The sequence below is a fragment of the Cheilinus undulatus genome, linkage group 22 (genome assembly GCF_018320785.1).
Source record: "Cheilinus undulatus linkage group 22, ASM1832078v1, whole genome shotgun sequence".
NCBI lineage: Eukaryota > Metazoa > Chordata > Actinopteri > Labriformes > Labridae > Cheilinus > Cheilinus undulatus.
In genome coordinates, this window is record NC_054886.1 from 26,581,680 (window position 1) to 26,607,390 (window position 25,711).

A 25,711-nucleotide genomic window follows, 5' to 3' on the forward strand; every position below is an offset into this window, starting at 1 on the left:
AAGGCTCAAAATCTGAGGTAAAAAGGCAAACCTATTAGTTCAAAAGGTCAAAACAAAAAAATTAAGAAAAATAGAATAGAAAAAATAATATACAAGGCAGAAACAGAGACTGAAAGTCAAATCATGAATGTAAAAGGTCAAAATATGAGACAAAATTCACAGCTGTAAATTTAAAAGGTGAAATATGAGGATATGAAATTAAAATTTGTGATTTTAAAAGGCCAAAATATGAGATAAAATTCAAAATCATGAGTTTTAAAGCTCAAAATATGAGGTAAAACTAATATTTGTGAATTTAAAATGTAAAATATGAGATGAAATTAAAAACTGTGAGTTTAAAAGGCCAACGTTTGAGGGGAAAAAATCAAAATCATGACTTAGAAGGTCACAGTATGACACAAAAGGCCAAAATTATGCTTTGAAAAGGTCAAAATATGAAATAAAAATTCAAAATCCTGAATTTAAGTTGTAATTGTAAGATGCAAAAATGAAAATCGGAAATGAAAACACGAATTAATTTTATCTAATTGTTACTCTTGATTCTAAATTTGATGACATAAGGATATTTTGAATCTCAAGGTTTAGTTCACATTTTTATACTGGAGTAAATCTGCAGACCTCATACTGGGAGGCCAGTTATAGTTAAAATATGATCTGATCTTGCGGGCCAGGTATAATTGTACCACTGGCCAGATTTGGCCCCTGGGCCTTGAGTTTGACACCCCTGCCGTAATGCATCAAATAATAAAAAAAAAAAATGTTTATGTGAAATGTAATGGCAATCTTTCTTCTTTAGATTTTTATAGAAGGTTAAATAAACATCTCAGTTCCAAAAGATAGAATTTTCTGGCTTATAATTTTATACTGAGTAACTTTTTCTGAAATTATTCCACATTTTATAGATGCAGTTTTTGCAGATTGTTGAACCTCTGCCCATCTCTACTTCTGAGAGACTCTGCCTCTGTAAAATGCTCCTTTCATACCCAGTCATGTTACTGACCTGTTGCCAGTTAACCTTATCAGTTGCAAAATGCTCCTCCAGCTGTTTTTTTATGTAGCACCACTTACTTTTCCAGCATTCTGGTGCCCTGTCCTAAACTTTTTTTGGTGCAACTATCAAATTCAAAATGAGCTTATGTTATAAATGAAATGGTAAAAAGTCTCCGTTTCAACATCTAAAATGTTATGGGATTTACAGATGAGTTTTATTTGCTTTGCAAACCATTGCATTCTGTTTTTATTTACATTTCACACAGCGGTCCAACTTTTTTGGATTTGGGGTTGTATGGGGTTGTTTTCTTAGATATAAAGTCCCATGTCGTCCTCTTGAAGGATTCAGTACTCTATAATTTTACTGTATAAGCTGTGTATGCTGAGTTTGTGTTACATGGTACTAAAGGTAAGAAGCTCTGATACATATGACTTTTCACCACCCACTGATCTGCCCACAGATTGATGGCTAGAATTTGAACTCCTACAGACTTAACATGTGATACATTTTTGAATGATTTTCATATTCAGCTCTTTTTTTATGTCCACTTTGGTCAGATATTTCAAATAAGACAAATTCAGCTCAAAACTGGAGCTGGAAATTTTTAAGAGCAGTGGTAAACTCTGAACAAATCTTATTTATCTTGTCTGCAGATAAATCTTAAAGCTGTTAAACCTCTTGATTATGGAAATGTCCAGGACTTTCTGTTCTGTATCTGTGTCCCGAGAGTCAACGAGTGTCTGAGTTGGATAAATCTGGACGTAGCCGTCCTCTTATAAATGTGTTCATGTGTTCATTATTCATCAGTCGTCCATGCCTGCTCTCTCATTGGTCAGACATATTTTTCACTGTCCAATCACTGTCAGGATTGGCGGCTTCATGAGCCAATCCACATGTCAAAAACTTTTCTTTGTTTATTTCTGTTGTCGTTTATGTTGACACTGCCACTGCATGAAGTAATGATCCCCTGTTTTGTTTTCTTTTTCTCATCTTTGACCTTCCCTCTTCCTCTTATTTTTTTATTTCCCTCCTCTCCATTATATCCCACCTTTTCCTCCCTCTATTTCTTTTGTTGATTTGTTCGTTTTTGACGACAGCAAGTTGGAATAGATCAGGGTGACATCCCAGATCTCTCACAGGTCAGTGTACATCTCACCTTCCACTTCTCTCTTTTTCAGTTTCCTTTTCTCACCTCCTTTTCTACCGTCTCAGCGTCTTCTCTGGCTTCCTTTCAACTCTACATGTGGTTTCTTTCACTCACACCTTATTTCACCTCTACATATACCTGTTCTCCCTCTCTTTAACTCGTTCTCTCTTACTCTCGCTGCATTTCTTTCAAACATCCATCTTGTCTCACCTGATTTGAGTCAAAGCAGCGCTCCTCTGGTTTGATTGATTTCCTGCTTTCTCTTTCACTTCTAAATGCTCCTTAAAGATCCGACCACAGGCTCAGGTGTTTATTTGGCCTGCTTAAGCATCACATGGATTTAAAACCTTCAAAAGCGAAACAGTCAGACCTTGTTTCTTTCCAAAAAATAATGGTAATTGCTTCAACAAAGGGCTTAAAAACAAGACAGCATGGCTTTGAGGGAACAGACTCCAAGATTTCTGTTTTTAATCATCAAGGATAAAGCTGCTTTTGTCTCTTATTTTAAATTGAGAAGAATCCCTTCCAGCATGGTTTCATCCTCCCTCTTAATGGTTTTGGGGAGGAACTAAGACAGGTTGTAGATATCTGTGGTTTCAGAGCCACATATGAAGTTACAGAGATTTTAAACAAACAGTATTTCAACCATAACCTTAAACTGATATCTGTTTGTTTTACCCTCTTTTCATCCTTCATTTGAAGGAGGATGGGCAGGAGTGACTGATGTCCTTCTGTAGTCAGGCTAATGGCAGTGATTTAAAAAAATATATACTGTAAAACAACGGTGAACATACAGTCATGGACGAAAATATTGGCACCTCTGGAATTTTTCCAGAAAATACACCATTTCTCCCAGAAATTGTTTCAATTACAAATGTTAATGGTATACATGTGTTTATTGCCTTTATGTGCATTGGAACAACACAAAAAATCAGAAGAAAAAAGACAAAATTGACATAATTTTACACAAAACTCAAGTAACGCCAAGTAAATAAAAAATGAAAAATCACTCTCTCCCTCTTAAAGCCCTTTTAGGACATTGGATATATTTAGATATATTAAACATTAAAGAAAAATAACTTTTTTATTTTTTTTGGGGGGGGGGGGGTCCTTAACTCCAGTCCTCGTCGAAATAGTTGAAATAAGTTATTCTACTGGCCTACAGTCACTGATATATCCTATCAGTTGAAACAAGGTCATTATCTCCCACAATGCCTCTCCGCAAACTTTGAAAAATGGCAAAATTTGGTGGCATTTTTTTGGTGTGCAAATATTTTTACCTCTGAATGACAGAATTGCAGAGGAAATGGTAGGATTTCTTATTTCTGAATTGCAGTGGCAGTAGAATGAAAATAAGTAGTTTTAATTGTAGTCAATGAGGCCTAAAAGGGCTTTAGGAGGGAGAGTGTGAGTTTTTTGTCAACACAGTGTGGATAATGAAATTTCAAAAATGCAATAAAAATGAACATCTTTGTCAAATATCATCATCTTAGCATGATTACTGCCAAAGTAAGAGCAAAAAAGTACAATCAAAAAGTCCTAAAAGGGCTCTAGGAGGGCCTGAGGGTCAAATGAACACAGGCTATTATTGTAAACTTTTAGAAGAAGACAAAGAAATCCTGACAAAACTATAGAATTTTAATCCAGGCGTGCACTGATTATGTAGCTTTAAAAGATAAAACATGAGATACATTTCCATTGCTATTTGGTTCATGCCCTTTCTGATACAAGCTAGACGCTCCGTTTTTGATTACTCCATAATTAGCACATGATCTCAAGAGAGTGATAAATAATGTGAAGAAATCTGTCTTTTGTTTTCTCATGATACGAACATTATTAAACCCTTTATCAGGAGAAAACAAGCGTTGCTGCTGAGAGATAAAAAATAATTACCTCATGATCTCGGGGTTATGGAGTTAAAAAATAATTGCCTGCACTGCCCTTCTTCACTCATGCTCAAGTTGACAAAAAATAAAAAGATAAACAGATGATGAAAAAACAGGAGACACAAAAAAGCATGGGTATAAATCGTGAGGGTTGCTGTGGTTGAAAATGTTCTGTTTTCTGTTACTTTTACCAACTTTTTACCAGATGTTGACCTTAATCAAGGGGAATCAAGCTTCACTTATTGAGAACTGAATTTTAATAGCCCCTGCTTTTCCTTAGCATCCAGAAAATCAGTCTATTCATATGAGCTCTGTTTGAAGGAGAATGGGGACAAGTTACCACTCGAAAGTCACATTACTACAAGACTAGCAAGGAAATAGTCAAATATGAAGAAAACTTAGAAACAAATGGAAAGCAAACATTTCAACAACCAGATTACGTGAGCTTTAATTTCTCCAGGAAGTTGGCTGAAACACCTTTGAGTAAAATGGAATTCAGGTAATTGTACATACAAAGCAGACAGTGACAAAACCAGCCAACAAAATGATGCATTTCCATTTATGCTACCAGCTCGACTCGCTAAAACACACTGTTCGCATGTAAAGATGAAGACGGGATTCAAGTGATGCTGAGACAACCACTCCAGCAAATAGCCTGCGCCCATGATCTCAAAGCATGGCTGCTTGTCACTGTGTCAGAGCTGGAGAGTCAGAAGTCTGAGAATAAATTTACATTGTTTCTCTGTGATAACGCTTTCAATAACCTGTAGGCCACTGTGCCTGGTAGGTTAGGCAGAGGCACCCCACACTGAACAAAAACAGCATTTCCTCTTGTCCTGCAGTTACCGTGACATCCTCTCACGGAAGAAAAAGAAATGGAAATAATAAATGCATAGTATTGAAAACTTGATTTGAATTTTTTACTCTGTAAGGTACTGAAGGCAGCCTCAGAAGTACGAGCCCTGTGTTTTTATGGAACTCCAGGTGAGAAGTGTTGTTGAAGGGTGGGACAGTGACTGAGCCCCACATTTATAACCTTGCAAAGCAGATGGATCAGCCAGTCTCCATATCTGTCATCAGGCAAATCTGGAAAAGTTCCAGTCTACAACACTTGAGCCAAACCGAAAACAGTTTGACCAATCAGTGTCCTTTGAGGAGCGCAAAGCAGTATCTATGGGCTAGTTATAAGCTGATAGCAATGGCTGCTGCTACTGAAGCAATTATCTTGGATGTAGCTATAGTACATCGGCAGTTTCTGTATGAAATAAAGAGCAAAAAATAATCTTAAACTTTCTACAACAGAAAAGATGTTTTTGCTTTTCACCTGGTCTGCTTCGGCATGAGTTGGTGAGAGTTTTAGGGGGGAAGTTTGCTATCATGCTATTAGCTCAGATGTAGCCAAAGCAGCAGTTTTGTCAGAATGGGCCAACAGTTCTGTATTTCAACAACAGCAAAGAGCTACACTGAAAGCCTTTCACGACGGAAAAGATGTTTTACTTCTTTTCCTGGCCTGCTATGGCATGAGTTTTCCATCATTACCGGTGGGGGTTTGCCGTTCTATCCAGTGGCTGCTGCTAGCTATTAGCTTGGATGTAGTTACAGTAGAGCGGCAGATAAACCAGACCTCAACCACATTTCTTTATTAAAATTAGATCATAGAGCCACACCCAAAGCTTGTCTTGGAAGGTGAGATGTGTTTGCACGTCTCCCGACTGGTTTCGACATGACTTTTACTCACTAAGAAGCTCTGCTGTTCACACACTACAGCAGCATTAGCCTGTAGAGCCCAGGTTACTTCCTCATTTTGTCTTGTTGTTCTGATTGGCCCATTATGAATGTGACAGAACATTCATCCTATCACCTTTGGAGAATTATTGAAAAGTCCTGCCCTTCCCAAACACTTTCTATGGGAGCTTTCCCAGATGAATGTCAAACCATGCGGTTATGGAAAAGTCTATGTGGTGTGTTAGGTAACAATATTAAGCCCCACCCCCCAAAAAACCTAGCTCTGAAACTGGTGAAAGTCCATAAATGAGTCACAAGTTGTTCTGAGTCTTCACCTTTACAGCAACTTTTCCACCATATTTTGTGTGTTTAGGGAGTCATTTCCAATTTTGCTTTACAGGGAATATAAAACTAATTGTGAGATAAAATAGGACATGGGTTAATCAGCATGACAAGAACTCACTTTTAAGCCAGAAACCATGTTTGAGAAAAATGTATGTGCTTTGTATCTTGAATTTAAACCTCTACCCGAGTCCCATCTGTTAACATGGAGTAGGTGGAGCTTATGATTAAACCTGCAGCCAGTAGGTAGGGGGATTCTTGAAATGTTTTGGCTTAACTTTTCAGAGCAGTCATGTCACAGTCTACGTGCTGGAAAAGTTTCTGGTTGCTACAACTAAACTTGATGTACTCCTTCTCACTCTCATATTAAAACTTACCACTTTGGGGATTTTCTGCCTCAAGAAATGTACAAAGATCTCCCACACATGGACACAACTGCAGTGTTTTCCAGCCTGGATGGCTGGTGCTCATGCATTTCTAGAAATCATTACAGAAAGTGAGGCTAGAAGTTAACGGCGTGTGGATCGACTGTGTGGGTGTTGAACTCGTAGTAAAACTGAATGTGGTCGTTAAACAGACCTTTTCTCTTTTCCCTCGTCTGTCGCAGAAAACAAAAGGATCTTACATTGTAGGTGGTGGGTTGCATACTGTACTGATACCCCCCTTCCCTCCAGCCCCCCCCCCCCGCATGAACATCACATACACTGAATGTATGATGTGAGTGTTCAGCCTCACACACTAACACCTCATACACTCAGAGGCATGCTCTTGTTTTCTCCTTCCCTGTGTGGAGCGACAGGGTGTTGACTGAGTACAATATGAGTGTGCTGGCCTCAGGTGGCTTGCTTGTAGCTCTCACACACACAAATCTGCACACACACACAGAACTCTGGCACGACAAGCAAAAGGCCATGAAACCTCATGAATAGAAAATGAGCCTCACCCCTCTGTTTCCATTTGCATGAAGAAATCCCTGCACCAGGTTTCCAATGGCTCGTTTAGATTTCTCCCTCCTCCTTAGATGTTGTTTATTTCATGTTTGTCATGCCCAACATCATTGCTTCAACATGCATGGAGGTGCTTTGATGATAAATAACCCCAGCGTTATTAGCAGGAAAGGAAACATGAGAGGGGAGAAAGGGGAATCTCTCAGGAAGGGCGATGCCTCAAAAAATTAACCAATGATGTGAAAGTGAAGCGTGTGATGTCAGAGAGATGCTGTGATTGGAAATTTCATACAAGATGTGACAGTGCAAATACATAACTACCACTCTCTTTACAAAGAGAGCAAGTCTAGACTACACTCTTTGTTAAACAGACCCAGTTCCCAAAAAAGTTGGTTCTGTCTGAACCATTTGGGCCTGGTTAGCAAGTGACAGGACCAATCAGCGTTGATGGGCAGTACTTTCGGGTGTAGCGGAGTCGTGACGTAAGCAAGCAGCAACAAGAGGCCAGTTTAATTATGGCGGAAGACATTACGTGGATGCTGCTAAAGCACCAGTTTTATCAGAACTTGACGACATTTCATGGTTAAAAGAAAAACAAAGAACAGCATTGAGTTGTTTTCTTTTCAAAAAAGACAAAAGTCGTGTACTGACCTGTCTACAGCCGCCATGGTTCACGTTATGCAGTTCTCTATGGAGTTTACCCCTTAGGTAGGGACGCACCTTGATAGCGGCTACGTCACGTGTTTTGTTGCTTTGATTGGCCCGTAAAGATCTGACAGACAGAACGTTCATCCAATCATCCTCTGATTTTTTTTTTTTTTTTTTTAATCTCTGCACTTTCAAAAACACTGTGTATGACAGATTTACAAGATGGATGTGTGAAACAAATCCATGTGGCGTGTCAGGCTATATTTTATTCACAATAGAACAGAAACAACATATCAGATATTGAAATGGAAATTTTTTACCATTTTATGGAAAATAATAACCCATTTTCTCATTTTATGGTTTCTGTCCAAAAACAAAAACGAGTAGGGCTGGCTGCTTTCTTGATTTCCATTCTCTCAAAAAAATGTTTACTCTGGTACCCCGACCTTTCTCCCGGTTTTTGAATCTGGTTTTGACCAGGAAATGGATTTGCCAGAAAACGACCGAGATGCAGCCTCTGGTAAGATGGAAATGCATGCTAAAACTTTCAAAATAAAATTGGATTAAACTTTCTGGTAAGGTTAGAGTGTTAACCACTGATCTAGTTTGGTGATAGGGCATAGGAGCATTAGTCCCAATCTACCAATGATGTGTCTTTGGTGGAAATTAGCTGATAATGAATGGTTTACACTATACACTATATTGCCAAAAGTATTCGCTCATCTGCCTTGACTCGCATATGAAGTGTCATCCCATTCTTAATCCATAAGGTTTAATATGACATCGGTCCACCCTTTGCAGCTTTAACAGCTTCAACTCTTCTAGTAAGGCTTTCCACAAGGTTTAGGAGTGTGTTTATGGGAATTTTTGACCATTCTTCCAGAAGCTCATTTGTGAGGTCACACACTGATGTTGGACGAGAAGGCCTGGCTCTCAGTCTCCACTCTAATTCATCCCAAAGATGTTTTCTATCGGGATGAGGTCAGGACTCTGTGCAGGCCAGCCAAGTTGATCCACACCAAACTCTCTTATCCATGTTTTTATGGATCTTGCTTTGTGCACTGGTGCACAGTCATGTTGGAACAGGAAGGGGCCATCCCCAAACTGTTCCCGCAGAGTTGGGAGCATGGAATTGTCCAAAATCTCTTGGTATGCTGAAGCATTCAGAGTTCCTTTCACTGGAACTAAGGGGCCAAGCCCAGCTCCTGAAAAACAACCCCACACCATAATCCCCCCCTCCACCAAACTTTACACTTGGCACAATGCAGTCAGACAAGTACCGTTCTCCTGGCAACCGCCAAACCCAGACTGGTCCATCAGATTTCCAGATGGAGAAGCGTGATTTGTCACTCCAGAGAACGCGTCTCCACTGCTCTAGAGTCCAGTGGCTGCGTGCTCTACACCACTGCATCCGACTCTTTGCATTGCACTTGGAGATGTATGGCTTGAATGCAGCTGCTCGGCCATGGAAACCCATTCCATGAAGCTCTCTACGCACTGTTCTTGAGCTAATCTGAAGGCCACATGAAGTTTGGAGGTCTGTAGCGATTGACTCTGCAGAAAGTTGGTGACCTCTGCACACTATGCGCCTCAGCATCTGCTGACCCCGCTCTGTCATTTTGCGTGGCCTACTACTTGGTGGCTGAGTTGCTGTCGCTCCAATCGCTTCCACTTTGTTATAATACCACTGACAGTTGACTATAGCGAGGAAATTTCACCACTGGACTTGTTGCACAGGTGGCATCCTATCACAGTACCACGCTGGAATTCACTGAGCTCCTGAGAGCGACCCATTCTTTCACAAATAATTGTAGAAACAGTCTGCATGCCTAGGTACTTGTTTTTATACACCTGTTACCATGGAAGTGATTGGAACACCTGATTTCAATTATTTGGATGGGTGAGTGAATACTTGTGGCAATATAGTGTATATCTTTAGTTGAAACCTGGTCTAAAAATTGAAATGAAACATGAGTCAAAGATAAAACATAAGACTTGCACAGGATGATATAGCAGTTCAGTGTGGTTATGAGCTAGATAAAATGATAAAAATGTTGGTTACAGTTTGTAGATGGCCTAGCATTAGCCACTAGCTAGCTAACTGTCCCGCTAGTAGTCAACAGGAGGGGGTGTCTGAGAACTGTGGTCCACAGTCAGACCGTCTTGAAGTTTGCTGTTGCCTAAAGGGGCTTTAACTTTGTTAGTTTCTTGTCATTGGGTTCAAATATTGGACAAAAATTTCAGGCTTTTTGGTTACCGTGGTCAGCCAGTAGCAAAGCTATTGGCAGGGTTAAATTGGCAAAACTCATGTTTCAGTTTTCTTCATTTCTGCCTTGGCAAAGAGAAGCCTATCTCCAAACCTCCTCGGATGCAGCATGGTACACTAAGTTTGAGAAAATACAGTGAAGAGACGACAGAAAGTGCTGTTGAATTTGTGTGTCAGAGCAAATATCGACTCTGCATACACAAAGACTTCTTTTCACCCGCCGAGACCCGCCAACAGCTCTAGCTGGACTCTTTCTCTGTTTCTTTAACAACCAGGCAACAGTTTGGCGAGAAGCCGCCGTCTAGCCGAGTGCTAATGACTCCGAAGCCAAAAAAATTCCTCAGTGTGCATGTGCGAGTCTGTGTTTGTGTGCATGTCTGCAGCCTTCCTGACAGCACACTTTGCATTCTTGTGGACGGAGAGGCAGACATGACGTTGTCATATTTTCTCAGTGGAAGAATTTCTCCTCCTCAGCCAGAAGAACTATTCTTTTCTGTGCACATTAAACTGAAAGAGCTCTATTGCTTGTCTGCTTAATAATGCAGCCGTCTTGTGTTGTTTTATCTCCTTGTCTGTGGTTTTTTGGAGCATTAATGAGGCACTTAAAGAGCACTTGATGACACTGAGTTGTGTATTGTGAGCTGAACTTGAATCTGCAGCTGTTTTCTGCAGTAGCGTAGCAACAATCCCCGGTTAACCTGCTCGCTTACGTGTTCTCCAGAAGCGGTTCAGCTCGAGTTTAATGCAGCTGTCGTCTTACAACAAAGAGCATTTTAGAGACTCCAACGTTTATCTGGACAAGTCATTAAGAAAATGTAAAAAGATTAAAGTATAATCTCAATCCCCTTGTGGAGAGATTTGGTTAAAAACTGAAGCGGTGACATCTTTTTGTGCGGGTGTGACAGGCCGAGCTCCACTGCCAGATAAGAAAGACAAAAAGCTTAAATGCGGGGAAGGATTTAAAGAGAAATGGAGAAATTATCGCCCTCTGCTCATGCAAAGTTAGGGGAAGAAGTGTCATAACCTCTCCTGCGTTCTCCACCTTTTCCCCCTGCTCTTTGTCTCTCAGCCTCCTCCTTTGTTCTCTCTCTCTCCTTTGAGTCTCCTGCTAACCGTGCGAGTGTTTGCTGCATGTTGCCATGGCTATTCTTGGAGCCTGATGCACTCTGTTACCTTCCTGTGAGACCGACTAACTCTGGGTGCTGCTGTATGAGTGTAACTTTCTGCGTGGGCGGGTCTTTTTGTGCATATGAGAGACAGAAAGTGAGCTGATGGCTGAATTTCTTTGAATTTCAGGCCCCCAGCAGCCTCCTGGAGGCTTTGGAGCAGCATTTGGCCTCACTGGAGGGCAAAAAGACCAAGGAATTAAACGCAGACACCAGGTTAGACATCCTTACTCCCCGCGTGTCCTCTCTTAACCTTTCACACCATCAGATTCCTCAGAGAATAATGAAAAGAGTTTCCCATGTTTTGCAGGGCATCCACCCTGTCCAGCGCCGTCTCGTCCCTCTCTTCTACCGGCATGTCGTTCACCCGCGTGGACGAGAAGGAGAAGCAGCAGGCCCTGGAGGAGGAGCAGGCCAGACTGCAGGCTCTTAAGGTAACAGATTTTTTGTGCTTTTGTACCAAATCACCTCTGACTCAGGGGGGTCAGACTCAGTGCTGTGGCAGCAGAAACGCCAGCTGCAGCAGCAGCAGGTCGAGCAGCTACAGCTTTCACCCTTTTCACTCACCGCAGCTGCTTCAAAAGTCCCAAAATCTCACAGCATTTTCCTTCATGTGCAGCAGGTATGAGCTATATTTAGATGCAACCCTTTTAACGTTCCGATTATTCAATTTAATCAGGCATTAAATTACCCCAATTGCTTTTTATACCTGATTTCTTAATCGATGTTCAGCTCATCATGTAGATCTGATTGTGTGATCATTCACAGAGCAAAGAAGAGGAATATTCAGCCAGCTGGATGCTCTTCCTTTCTCACTGTAGGGGTAACATTTAGCAATGCCACCTTGTACTGTTGCTGGCTTAAGCTGGATGTTAAATGAAAGGAAAAACATCCCCTACCATGTCAAAGGGTCCTCCTTCAGAACATCGTAGTAAATGTTTTGCACAATTGCAATGCCTTTTTAAAGTCAACATCACTTACCTTAGTTGGACAGCATTCTGCTCTATTTCCAGGAAACGTTTGGTCTGACCTGAGACCAGAGCCAAATGGAACATACCAGTATCAGATTGAATGGGTGCCAAGTAAACTCTCTTTTTTGTAACCACAAATGAAAATATTTGCCTGGTTCAGAAGTTTCAGTAATAATTTATACAGCCCCCCCTTTAAAAACAAGGATTACAAAGAGCTTTGACATTCTTACAAGAGCTAAAGAAAACCCAGCAGATTGAAGAAGCCAAACAGCAAAAGAACCAAAACAACATGAGAACCCTTTGGCATAACCCAACTAGAAAAGGAACCCAATGCACATGAGGACCAAACTCTAAAAAGAAAGCAACCAGACTAAGAACCCTGCCAACATAAAACCTAAACAACACAAGCAGCGCTGGACTGGGAGGAAATTTGGCCCTGGTATCTTTTGGTGCAAACTAACCCTCTACCTTGGGCGAACACGACATAACTACACTCTTTTCTTATGCCCTTTATCAGATCAAGCAGATCAGCAACTCAGCTACTAGAGAACTGAGAAGTAAATGTCACAGACTAATAAAATGATGTGTATTGTCTTTTTCACTGACTCCCTAGATGTCAGATGTGAACATGGTGGATATAAACACATAGAAATAAACTAAGATCAAATCATGCCAGCCCCAAAGTGCATCGCCCTACTGGGAAAACACCCAGTATGCCAGATTACCAGTCCAACCCTGGACACAAGACCCTATCAACAGGCACACCCAGCAAACACGAGTACCCAACTAACAGAAGAACCCTAAAAACCATAAACCACACACATCAACTCAACAAGCAATAGAACAAAACTAACCAATAAAATAACCTAAACAAAAAAGAACCAAATCAACAAAAAGCACCCAAAACAACAGAAATACCACTAAAGTTGATTATCCAACAAACAAAATAACTTGACCCAAAAGTGAACCTTAAAAAAACAGAGCCAAAAATAAAATAATACGCCATCCAATGAGAGAACCAAACCTATGAAAGAACCCCCAAAAAACCCAGAGATACCACTTAACTTGATTATCCAACAGACAAAATAACTTGATACCAAAAAAGGGGGAGAGGGTTACTCTAGCCAAATACAATGAATAAACCTGTTTAATTTACCCATTAAATGTTATTCCATGCAATCTTGTCTCTCGCAATATGGTGTTGATGTAAAGCCCACTGGCCAATGTGGCGTTTACGTGTCTATGAAAGGCGCCATAATAAAGACAGAGCCCAAACAACATAGTAACCCAACCAGTGAAAAAAACCAAACAATTGGAGTCATAGCAACAAAATAACCCAAAACAATAAAATCCAACTAAAATTAGAATCTGAACGATAAAAGAGCCCGACTAACAGAAGAACCTAAACAAATATCAACCTACCAAAATAAGAACCTAGAGAACGCAAATAACGACCGGTACAAGCTACTGAGTAGCAAAAGAACCAAACAAGTGAAAAAGCCATCCAAAATCACACGACCACAAAGAACCCAACCAACAAAAGAACCTAAACATGTAAAAACCCTTAAAACCCATCCAAGTTAGGAACCTAAACAGCATAAAAGTCCAAACATAAGAACCAATACAACAAAAGAGCATGGTCTACATAAGGACCAAAACTGCATGGCTCAAAGTAGCAGGTTAACGTGACAGCACAGTGATATGAATCAAAACTGTGGGGACAAAAATATTTATGAATTTTTTTTACAGATCAGATCTTGTGAGGCTTGTAAACAAGCTAAAAAGCGTAAAATCAGTGAAATCCCTCTTTATGTGTTCTTTCTCCAGACTGAATCTCCACATACTCGGTGTAGTAGAGACAAAAATATACAGAATTAAAGAAGATTTTCCCCCAGTAACACAGTGTTTATCCCTGTCTGACTTCTATCTTTGTGTAACTTCATGACCGTGTAAATATTGTCTCTCTGTGTGTTTTTGTTAGCTCTGTGAGAGAACAGAGAGCTTCTGAGATCCGGAGTCTAAACTTCTTGTTTGTGTTGGAAACAAAGCAAATAAACCAGATTCCAATTTTAACTTTGAACATTTTTATGATGATTGGTCTCTGAATCATCGTGAGCTTTTTATAAACAGACCCATAACTTTATTTTATTGTATGAAGAAGCCCTGTTGTACAGAAAACACAGGATTTCCTATGAATACATTTGATTTGGATAAAGATGAAGGATTTGATGTTACCAAAAGGTCTCTTGTAATTCCTGCGTCTATTTTGCATTATTAGTGATTTTCTCCCGCCCTTATTTAAATGTTTTGTTTGTGTGTCCTTTAATATTTTTGATTTTGTTATGGTGCAGCCTGATGCTACATTTGCTTAAATTCATTTCTATTCTCAGTAATCTACACTCAGTACCCCATGCTGCAAGATTCTGTTAGATTCAAGCCCATAACATGACTGTGTTTGCAGAGCATCATGATTCAAATCTTCTTAACTATGTACCACTTGAGCCCTAATAAAAGGCAGAAATAATCCATATAAAGCAGACAAAAACGTATATTCTGCTCCCCGTTTGTGCTGTAAAATTCCAACTTCCTCAGCTGGTGGATTTCAGTACAACTTTTCCTGTTTATGAGTCTTGAGCCGCGCCTGGCGATAAAGGCCGGGAGTCTCGCAGCGATAGAAAAGTCAAGTGTAAAATGTGTTGACATTTCTTGCTCGACCCCCTGGAGTCGTGCCTTACAGCGAGCTGTAATTGAGTCTGTCCTGAATCTGTGTGTGAGTGCGTGTTTAACAGAAAAGACCCAGTCTGTCGTTTTGTGTTGCCTCTATTTTTGTTGTGTATTTAGAAGTACTATGTGTATTTCCTGACAGATTAAGTGCTGACTGGGTGTGTTTGTGCGTGCGCGGTTGATTGGATTTTAGCGCCCTGTTTACTCTGTGCCCTTGGTTGCTCTGTTCCTGCCGGGGTCCACTGATTACCTCGGGCTTTTATTTTGAAGATAGAGCGAGTGAGATCATAACACAGAGAGAGAGAGACGGGGTGAGCAGGGGTCACTCTGATACTCGGCTACAGCTGTCTGAGACCTCTGCGGTCCATATGGACTCTCGTATGAAGGAAACACACTCAGCTACTGTCCAGCTGGAGCAGCAACCCAAACAACAACAGCAGCTCCCGTTTGTTCCCCTCTACGCCGATAGAATACGAATGAAGAGGATCCACTACTGCAGGAGATTCTGTTTATTTATCTGCTCAAAGGGAAAATAGCCCTAAAGGTTGAAGATGGTGTGTCAGCATAAAAGAACAGGGTTATTTCCATGACTCCTGAGCTGGGTTAAATTGTGCTGTTCCAATACGATGCAAAAAACTCAAATGTTATCGTACATACTAATTCAGATATAGACATCTCAATCCAAGACATTTTTCTTGCCTGCATTTTTACTCAGTACAAGCAATGCAGGCTTATTTTTTGCTTGCAATATCTTTGATAAAACATCTCTACATAACTTGTCCAATTGATGTAGCTTACCATAAGTGTACTGAGATATTCATGACAAAAAGGTAGACAAAAACAGTTGTCAAGATTTGAGTTTTTGTGCTAATGCCAATCTCAACATGTCTCCAAATTGCCTCAAAGTAAAGAAATACCAAACTCTTTTTAAAAGAATGGATAAATTTAGCTATTGTGCTCAATCCAGCATGTTTACATTGACATGTATCACAGATATTGTGATTAATACCTCATATATTGGCAGTGCTAGCCGTGTCCCAATTCAGGGTTGCATCGTTTGGGTTGTGCATGTCCTAATCAAATAAATGAATGAATGAATTGAAAAAACAATGTAAAGAGAAGAAATAAGACCACCGTAAGTTGCAAGCAAATACAACTAACTGACTTGGCCAGCAATGCTTGCAATGTTAGTTGTGTCCAAATTCAGGTTTTGCATCCTTCAAATTATGCTTGTGCTAATCAAATAAATGAATTAATAAAATATAAAGAGAGAGTGAATAAGAATGCCATAGGTTGCAATCAAATCCAGCTAACTGACTTGCAACAGTACATATGTTGAAAATGCTTGCAATGTTAGTTGTGTCCCAATTCTGTATTTGCATCCTTCAGATTATGCTTGTTCTGATCAAATAAATGAACAAATAAACAAAAATGTAGAGAAAATAAATAGGACCACCATAAGTGGCAAGCAAATCCAACTAACTGACCTGCCCAACAATGTTTGCAATGTTAGTTGTGTCCCAATTCAGGGTTTGCATCCTTCAGATTATGCTTGTCCTAATCAAATAAATGAATGAATAAATTGAAATGTAGTGGGAGTAAATATGACCACAATAAGTTGCAAGTAAATCCAGTTAACTGACTTGCAACAGTATATTTATTGGCAATGCTTGCAGTGCTAGTTGTGTCCCAATTCAGGATTTGCATCCTTCAGATTATGCTTGTCCTAATCAAATAAATTAATGAATAAAAAATAAAGAGAGAATGAATAAGACCACTATAAGTTGCAATCAAATCCAGCTAACTGACTTGCAACAGTACATATGTGGGAAATGCTTGCAAAGCTAGTTGTGTCCCAGTTCAGGGTTTGCGTCCTTCAGATTATGCTTTTCCTGATCAAATAAATGAACAAATAAACAAAAATGTAGAGAGAATAAATAAGATCACCATAAGTTGCAAGCAAATCCAGCTAACTGACTTGCAAAAGTACATTTATCAACAACGCTCGCAGTGTTGGTTGTGTCCCAATTCAGGATTTGCATCCTTTGGATTTAGCATGTCCTAATCAAATAAATAAATGAATACTTTTTAAAAAATGGAAAGATAATAAATAAGACCATCATAAGTTGCAAGCCAATCCTGCTAACTGACTTGCAAGTACATTTATTGGTGATGCTTACAATGCTAGGTGTGTCCCAATTCAGGGTTTGCATCTTTCAGCTTGCTTCAAATTGTGGTTTCTGTGAGATCTCGTCTCTGTGGAATCCTCAATTTGAAAGTGTTACTAAAGGATGGTGTGTGGCCTTGTGGTCTGGCTGAGCCTTCTACTGTCTCAAAATTATTTAAGATATGGCCAGGCTTTATTAGGTAGTTGCTGCAAGCCTGCAACCCATGGACATCATCATGCCAGATCTTAATATATGAACTGATAAATAAATTAAAACGTCAGCCTCTCCTATACAGCCTTAAATGCAGGATCAGGTATTCACTTGTGTTTATGTATTCAGACAACATAATTTCCCCCTTGTATTAATTAACTTGTGTCGCTGGAGATAAATCTTTCTAATCCATCACCTGGGATAAAAATAGAAAGAGCAGAAGGCCATGTAATTTCTAAGATCTCTAATTAATACAGCATAATTGTAGCATGTTTTTTTAACCTGTGCTCTGTTTGTCGAGGTTCCTTCTTGTCATGTCATTGAGGAAGTAATGTTGAAGCGTTCAGAATTAAACTGAGCTAAATCAAAGCTCCGTACAGCCAGATTAAAATAAACCAGTACTCATTCATAGAGCACAATTTTACACCACGCTACTGTAAACAGATATTTATAACAACACTGGTGTAGTGTCATTGAGTTCAGGTGTTACAAACAGAAAAGGGAATAAAACCACAATATTAGAGCATGTTTAGAATGAAGATGTCCTTGGGACTGTATAAATAAATCCACAAAGGCTCTGAGAGAAGCAGCATCTCCATTCCCACTGCGACTATCCATACAGCACATCTACATCTTCTGTTGTGCTGTAAATTGCTTTCCTTGTCTGCCAAACACCAACATTCAGCTGTAATTTCCCTCAACATGCTCCCGCATGATAAAACGCACACACATTGATCCCAGAGGAGATATCAGGTCAATGCAGCGGCAACAATAAGGAGAACCAGTGGGAAATAATAGATAAAAGCAACAGCAATAAGCAATAATAACAGCAATGATGGAGAAAAAATCAATCTATGAATCAAGTGGCATTTTAGAGGAATGAGGCTGAACATGTTACATAAACCACACATGTTCTTTCTACTACAGTCAGTCATTGGAATTTTACGATTTACACTTCATATTAAAATATGTTGTCACAAGGTATCATCTGAAGCTACGGAGTGATTGGAAGCTGTTGACAGATTTCCCAGCATGCATCACACTGACCCTGCAGCAAAATGTTCAAATTCATGCAAGAAATGAGAGTCTGGAGGAGGATGGAGATTTTTACTGCTGTAAATGTGTAGGAGCAGCTTCAAAGTAAAGGAGTGTTGATCTTCTATCAGCAGGTGAAATAACTTATGGAGGTTGCACAGGTGGGCTTCTCACCTGGGAATAGGTCTGTGAATGATGATTTATGGAACATTCTTTTAATCTACCAAATCTGTTGGATGAATAGTTGTTTGTTGGTCTTTGAAGTGGAGGAAACGGTAGTCATCGACCCAATGTGATTTTTACCAGTCATGAATGGCAAAGAAAGAGTCGAGAGTTTCAGAAGAAACAAGCACAAAAAACACAAAAGCAAAGGGTTAATCTTTTTTAAACTGCTTGAGCATTTAAAGGAGAGCAGGTAATTTTAAATTTAAGAATAAATCACATTAGAATCCACCACTATCAAGTTAGATTGGATATTTATGCAAAAGCAAAGTATGAACATGAGGCCCAATTTCTTTGACTTTTGCCCTCCAAAATCTTGTCAGTTAATCTTTCAGTCTGAATGGACAGTTCTGCAAAGTTTAAAGTCAATGCCTCAAGTGTTTTTGAGATGCCCCTTTCACAAGCAAAGGATGAACATAAGGCCCATTGACTTTGAGATATGCCCTGCAACCTTTGAGTTGAGGCAGAGTGGACATTTGTGCAAAGTTTAAAAAAATATGTCAAAGTGCTCTTGGATTTACAAGTAAACCAGCCAGGTATGAACACAAGGCCCATTCAAATTGACCAAGTACCTTTAAGATAAAAACAGCGTATTATTGAGTTTGGAAATAATCCTTAAAAGTGCTTTTGAAATATTGCTTTCACAAGCAAGTACTGAATATGAGGCCCTCTGACCTTGACATTTATTTTACAAACTTTAAAATCTCATCAGCTCATTCTTGAATCAAATGGACATTTTTGGAAAATTGGACAAAAATACCTTCCTGGGACACGGCCTTCACGAGCAGTGAATGAGCATTAGGCCCAATGCTCTCAACAACTGGTCTCCAAAATCTAATCAGCGTATCCTTGTGTAGGAGAGGACATTTTTAGAAAAGCTTGAAGAAAGCATTCTTGAGATGACATCTAAAGCCCTGACTGTCACTGGAATGGAGGCATAAAATCAAAGCTCTTATGTAAATGTGGTTGAAACCTCTGAATGGCCTGTTTAAAAACCAAACAAAAGTATGAGCATTATACGAGGCATTAAAACATGTTTAACTGTTGCAGCTAAAGCAGCATCAGGACTCTACCACTGATAGCAGCAAAGATTTGCTGGTTTCTCTAAAGGACAGCACAAATCCACAGAGTCTTTTATTGTCATTAAAACCATTATCATTAGTTTTTAAACACTTTCACTTAATGGTCTGTCATTAAATCGTGATTCCCGAGTCCCATACCAGCAGGCCACCCTGGCAGAAAAAAACAAGCAATTAACTGTTTTTAGAAGTTCACTTGGATGAAGGCCTGATTTTAATTCTCTATTCTAAAGCCAATAGCCCTTTAGATATCAGCAACAGAACAGATATTAAACTTTTCTATTCATGTTTTTACTGTAATGACTCAACTCTTGGCATGTGTGCTGTTAGATTGTTGGCAGGCACGAAAACAGAAGGACTCCAAGTACACAAAGTTAGAGGAGGACAGCTGTATGAATATTCTGGGTGTTTCCTCTGAATCACTGTGCACACCTTAAAGTTAAATTTACTGTATGTGCGTGAGAATGTCTTTGTTTACCTTCAGGATTTGAGTTCACTGGAAACTAAACTCTTACTCATTTCCAAAGGGAAGTGACTGTTTAACAGTATCTTCCTGGTCACATGATGTTTACTTTCTGTTTTGCATGTGTTGTAGGACCAGCGGCTTAAGGAGATCAGCATGCAGACTCCGCCCTCTGCCTCCCCCAGCAGCCAGTCGATAGGCAGCGCCAACAACAACCACATCACACCAACACCAGAGCTGTTCACCGCCGCGCTGTCCACCAACAGGTATGCACGGAAAACATACACACCTCAGTGTAAAGTTCGACTCCGTGTACATTTTAACAAGTCATCATCTCATAACCCAGAATTCTTCAGCCATCACCAACTAGTTAGCTATTTTGTCAGGAGCCCAATAAATCCAATAAATTGTATATTAGGATGGACAGAGCAACAGCTATCCAGGAGTAAAGCCAAAATATTTAGAGCTTTGGCTGTTTTTCTCTTTGTTTTTATTAATCATTATTTATTCTTCATCAATATAATTTGGCTTTTTGCCCCTGTGCAACCTGACAGAGCTTGAGTAGTTTTGTCAAGAAGAATGGAGTAAAATTCCAGAGTCCAGATGTGTAAGCCTGACTGAGACCCATCCACACAAACTCAGTGCTGTGATTGCAGCGTCTATGAAATACTTTCTTGAAGGGGTTGAATATTAATGCAGTCACTTATTTTACCTCACATATTTTTATTTAATTGGCATTACAATGCAGAAATCTGTTTCCACTTTGACATTACAGAGGTGTTTTTGTAATTTTAGGGGGGGAAAAGCCAAATTATATTGATTTAAAGATCCAAGATGGTGAAGGCACTGTAAACAAGCACAGTGAACAAGTACAGCATTTTAAATGAGCTGTCAAGTTTTTAGGTACAGCAATGCATACTCACACACAGTTTCTAAATGTGCCTTTGTTCTATCTTTCCATAGCATCACACTTTAGCTTAGAAGTTTACTTTTTTATCCATTTGGATTAATTGATCATCAGTGTATTTAATATTAGCATTTTCTTACAAGATGCAGGTAAATGCAAAGTACATTTAAAAAAAAATGTAGAAAATTATGTTGATTTTTCATAGAGAATTTGTAAATGTCCAACATTAATTCTGAGCCATTTACAATATAAACCCCTCACAAAAAGAACAATTTACTAGTGTTACATAGAGCTGAATTATGCAGGAAAATGGAGGAATAAAAAAAGGCTAAAATCAATACGATAAATTGCATAGTTGAGCTTGGTTGCATATACTTTCTCTCCAGTGAGTCTCTCATGCATGCCAGGACTATCTGGAGTTTCCCCAGGAGTGGCTGGCTTTGCCAAGAACTCTTTACAGGGAGTTTTCAGAATGTGAAAACATGAAATGGCCATTTTTAGGTACATGAAGGGGAAAAATTAAAGATATTGAAAGGTTATGACTTGAGGTAAAAGTTAAAATGCTCATATTTATTCCACAAACCTTTACTTTTAAATGTGCTGTAAGTACAGTTTATATGTACTGATTTGCCGTTAATAAAAGACGTCATAGCATCACATCCTCCGCTGATCGTAACTGGAAAAGTGAGACAATTCATCCTCCTAATCAGCCCTGAATCTCTCCTCAACATGCATACCGTGTAACACGCTCTGAATTTACTGCTCCTAACTGTTTTATTACTCAGTGGAAGTTTTTACGGCTCTTCAGAGAGCGAGGATTCATCTTTATCTGCCACAATCGAACAGTTTTAACGGCGACTTTCACTATTTGGATGAGATTGATTAAATATTAAAGCTCCATCTCTGTCTGTCAATTCCATCCTTCTCTTTTGTTTCCCTTCACCGCTCTCTGATTTTCCACTTTATTCATCCTCTATCTTTGTCTTTCCTCTTGCGTACTTTTAATATCTTATTTCTCCTTCTTGTATCTCTCTCTCTCTCTTTGGCTTCTCAGTGTGCCCAATCTGAACAGTGACCTGTTTGATCTTCAGCCGGCCTTCATCCCCGCTGTGCAGAGCACTCCTTCAATCTCCACCGCCAACAGTGCCTGGGGAGGTATGCTACCTACACTCACATTTACACAGTCACACCTACATTAAACCCATATGACAGTAGCAGAATGGACAGAGAAGTGCAGATAAGGCTCCTACCTCCAAGCACAGGCAGATAAAACACACAGAAATTAATCAAACTCTGAGCAGTATCTCCTTTAGCCAGTCATTCATGCAGCTGTTTGTCCATTCGTCGACCCATCATCCTATTTTTATGTGTAACCATCCATCCTTCCACAATCATTTCATCCCTTTTCTATTAAAAAATGGTGTTGCATGATCCTGCAGTGTGTCTTATGTGTAGAGACGTTAAACAGAAAATGGAAGCAGGTGTTTTATTGTAAATACACTGTGTTATGTAATAACAACAAATCTAGTCTGTTCACACTCCAGTCCCCAGAAATGTCAGCAGAGATTCACCCAGCGTTTTTTTGTTTTCTTGTTTGTCAGGGTGGATGAAAATCTCCTTGCAGCAGAAATGCTGAGCAACAACTCCACTGAAACTTTGAAAAATATGATATTTCAGCCCAGACTGAGCCAGCTGAATCCAAAATGTGGAAAAAAGGATGCATCTAAAAGTAGTGTTAGCTTAAAGTATTACAGCCTTTGTGACAGAGGATTAAGAGAAAAGAGTCACAGCTACTTCTTAGCTTAAATTTCTGCGTCTTAAGCTATCAGTGGCTCTGACGCCGGAGCGCCGATAACTATCCTCTTTTCTTTTCTTCCACTGCAGCAGACAGCCAAGGCTCAAAAGTATTAAATGTCCATTCACGTGAAAGAAGCAACAGAGTAGTATGACATTTCAGGGGAAAATAACGTCATTCACAATCTGGCTGGGAGTTAATGAAGGTAAAACTCTCAGGTCTGCCTGTTCAATGTGCAGCTAAAGCTAGCAGCTGATTAGTTAGCAAAGCAGAAAGACTGGAGAAAGAGAAAAGTTAACCTGCGTCTACTAAATACCAACAGAATTCACCTACCAGCACTTCAAATCACCAGTCAAAAGGCATCAAGTGCTATCATCGTGATATTGTAAAAATACTCTTGTTCTAAATGAAATCATTGTGAGAACAACTTAAAATTTCGCCAAAAAATCATGACCACGATTCACGGTCAAACTTTTAAGGAAAATTCAACTTTCATGGCCAGTTAGTCGCAGGGCTGACATATCGAATCAGTCAACCTAACGAGCATGTCTTTGGTGGTGGGAGGAACCCATACCTGCATGAGAATACACTTGATCTCTGCACAGAAACACCCTGAGAAGGAAGCAAACCAGGAACCTTCTTGCTGGAGGACAACAGCACTAATCCCCCGTCGCCATGCAGACCCTAGGAGAATTCAGCCATCACTAAAATGACTCAGAATTTAACCAAATAGTCATGACTACAGATCTGTCGACAAATTTAAGTAAAATCAGCCATTGCAGATGACAAAGACCAAAAAACAGGACCACAGACCTGTCACCAAATATGAGCGAAATCTACCATCATGGAAACGACTCCAAATTTTGCCAAATACTCATGACTGCTGACCTGTCACCAAGTTTGAGTAAAGTCAAGCATTATGAGAACAACTTAAATTTTCGCCAGAAAATCATGATCACGATTTGTTGTCAAATTTTGAGGGAGAATCCCACCATCGTAGAATTGAGTGGAAAAAATTATCCAAAAAGTTATGGTCGCAGACCTGTTGCCAAATATGAGCAAAATCTGTTTTTATGAAATGACCTAAAATTTTGCTAAAAAAAAATCATTACAGCTGACCTGTCACCAAACATGAGCAAAGATCAACCATTATGGATATGACTCATAAAATTTCCCAGAAAGTCATGACCTTGCATGTGTCACCAAATTTGAGCAAAAGCAACCATTGCTCTGTCGACTCAAATTTTGCCAAATAATCATGACTGCATACCTGTCGCCAAATTTCAGCAAAGTTAACCATTGCGAGACCAACTCAAAATTTTGCCAAAAAATCATGACCACAATTCACTGTCAAATTTTGAGGGAGAATTCAACCTTTATGGAATTGACAAAAAAAAAAAAACGGCCAAAAAGTTATGACCGTGGACCTGCCACCAAATTGGAGCGAAAAATTGACCATCTTAGAAACGATTCAAAATCATGACTGTGGACATGTAGTCAAATTTAAGTGAAATCTACCATCATGGATATGACTCAAAATGTCGCCAAAAACCATGGCAGTGGACCTGTCGCCAAATTTGAGTAAAGTCAGCCATTGCTTGAACAACTTCAAATTTTGCCAAAAAATCATGACCCCGATTTGTTGTCAAATTTTGTGATAGATCAACCACTGCACTAGCATCTCAAATTTGGCCAAATAGTCATGACTGCCGACCTCTCGCCAAATTTTGAGCAAAGTCACCCATTGCGAGACCAACTCAAAATTTTGCCAGAAAATCATGACCACTATTCACTTTCAAATTTTGAGGGAGAATTCAACCTTCATGGAATTGACCCAAAACAAAACGGCCAAAAAGTTATAACTGTGGACCTGTCACCAAATTTGAGCAAAGTCAGCCATTGCTTGAACAACTTAACATTTCGCCAAAAAATCATGACCCCGATGTGTTGTCAAATTTTGTGATAGATCAACCACTGTGCTAGTGACTCAAAATTTGGCTGAATTGTCATGATTGCTGACCAGTTGCCAAATTTGGGCAAAATCGAGCGTTGCAGGAACATTTGAAAATTTTGCCAGAAAATCATGACTGCGGATCGGTAACCAGATTTTCAGGATGAAATCAACCATCACAGAAACGGCTCATAATTTCCTTGAGTTTGTCACAAATAATGAATTTAGAGCTTTTGGAAAATGTTGACTTTGGTATGACTTTGACTTCATGTAAAGGGCCCAAAAGAGGAATTATCATATAACAGATTATAACGTAAGCCCTGTTTGTTATTTTTGACCAGTTGCCAAGCAATCAGCAAACTTAGACAAATGACTGTATCTTTCTAATAATTTGTTAGACACATAAGCTTGGCAGTACTGCTAACCATTGGTTTTTATGCTTTGATTTTACTACTATCAAACAAATGAGACAAAACAGCTACATTAATTGACTCAACAAGAGTCTGTACCTTTTGGACATTGCCAAACTAGCATTTTTCTGTCTTTGTGCTAAGCTAAGCTAACCAGTTGCTATGTAAGGCTTTATATTTGGCAAATTGGTGTCAAATATCCCATAACAATCAGAATAAAAATATGTTCAAGCAGTTATTTACTCATTAAAAATAAATAAAGGGCAAATTACCCCCAGAAAGTTGAAGAATTAAGATGAAAACTGTACTCTTAACAGTGCACCATATTTGTATTAAATCTGTCATATCTCTAGTTCGTTCTAATAAATCTGTTATGTTTCCTGGAAGGTTAGCTGTACCAGATACATATTTATTCATAGGCGTTGTGGTGTGCCGGCTCTCTTGTGTTTCTTGTCGAGCAGTCTTGTTCTGTGGACTCCACAAAGACAGCCGCTCTCTGAGGCTTCAAACTCTAATCCCCAGCAGGGATGTGGATGAAGAAGGAAAAACAAAAGGTGTATCGGTGGATTTCCTGGTGCGCGGGCTTAACACTCCTCTGAAAGCTTCGACATTCCCCACAGCCTGAACACAATCCCACGTTACTCAGCAACAACAATGG

The 25,711-nt window shown here is 39.5% G+C and overlaps 1 protein-coding gene across 2 annotated transcripts in view; it reads left to right on the plus strand.

The window, feature by feature from the left end:
- Positions 1-25,711, plus strand: part of si:ch211-200p22.4 (phosphatidylinositol-binding clathrin assembly protein) — a 173,323-nt gene that overhangs the window by 98,560 nt on the left and 49,052 nt on the right. For both annotated transcript variants that reach the window (XM_041779660.1, XM_041779661.1), the window contains exons 8-12: positions 2,089-2,130; positions 11,249-11,334; positions 11,429-11,552; positions 20,123-20,256; positions 21,952-22,052. In XM_041779660.1, coding sequence (XP_041635594.1) covers positions 2,089-2,130; positions 11,249-11,334; positions 11,429-11,552; positions 20,123-20,256; positions 21,952-22,052 — 487 coding nt within the window. The remainder of the gene's footprint in view (positions 1-2,088; positions 2,131-11,248; positions 11,335-11,428; positions 11,553-20,122; positions 20,257-21,951; positions 22,053-25,711) is intronic.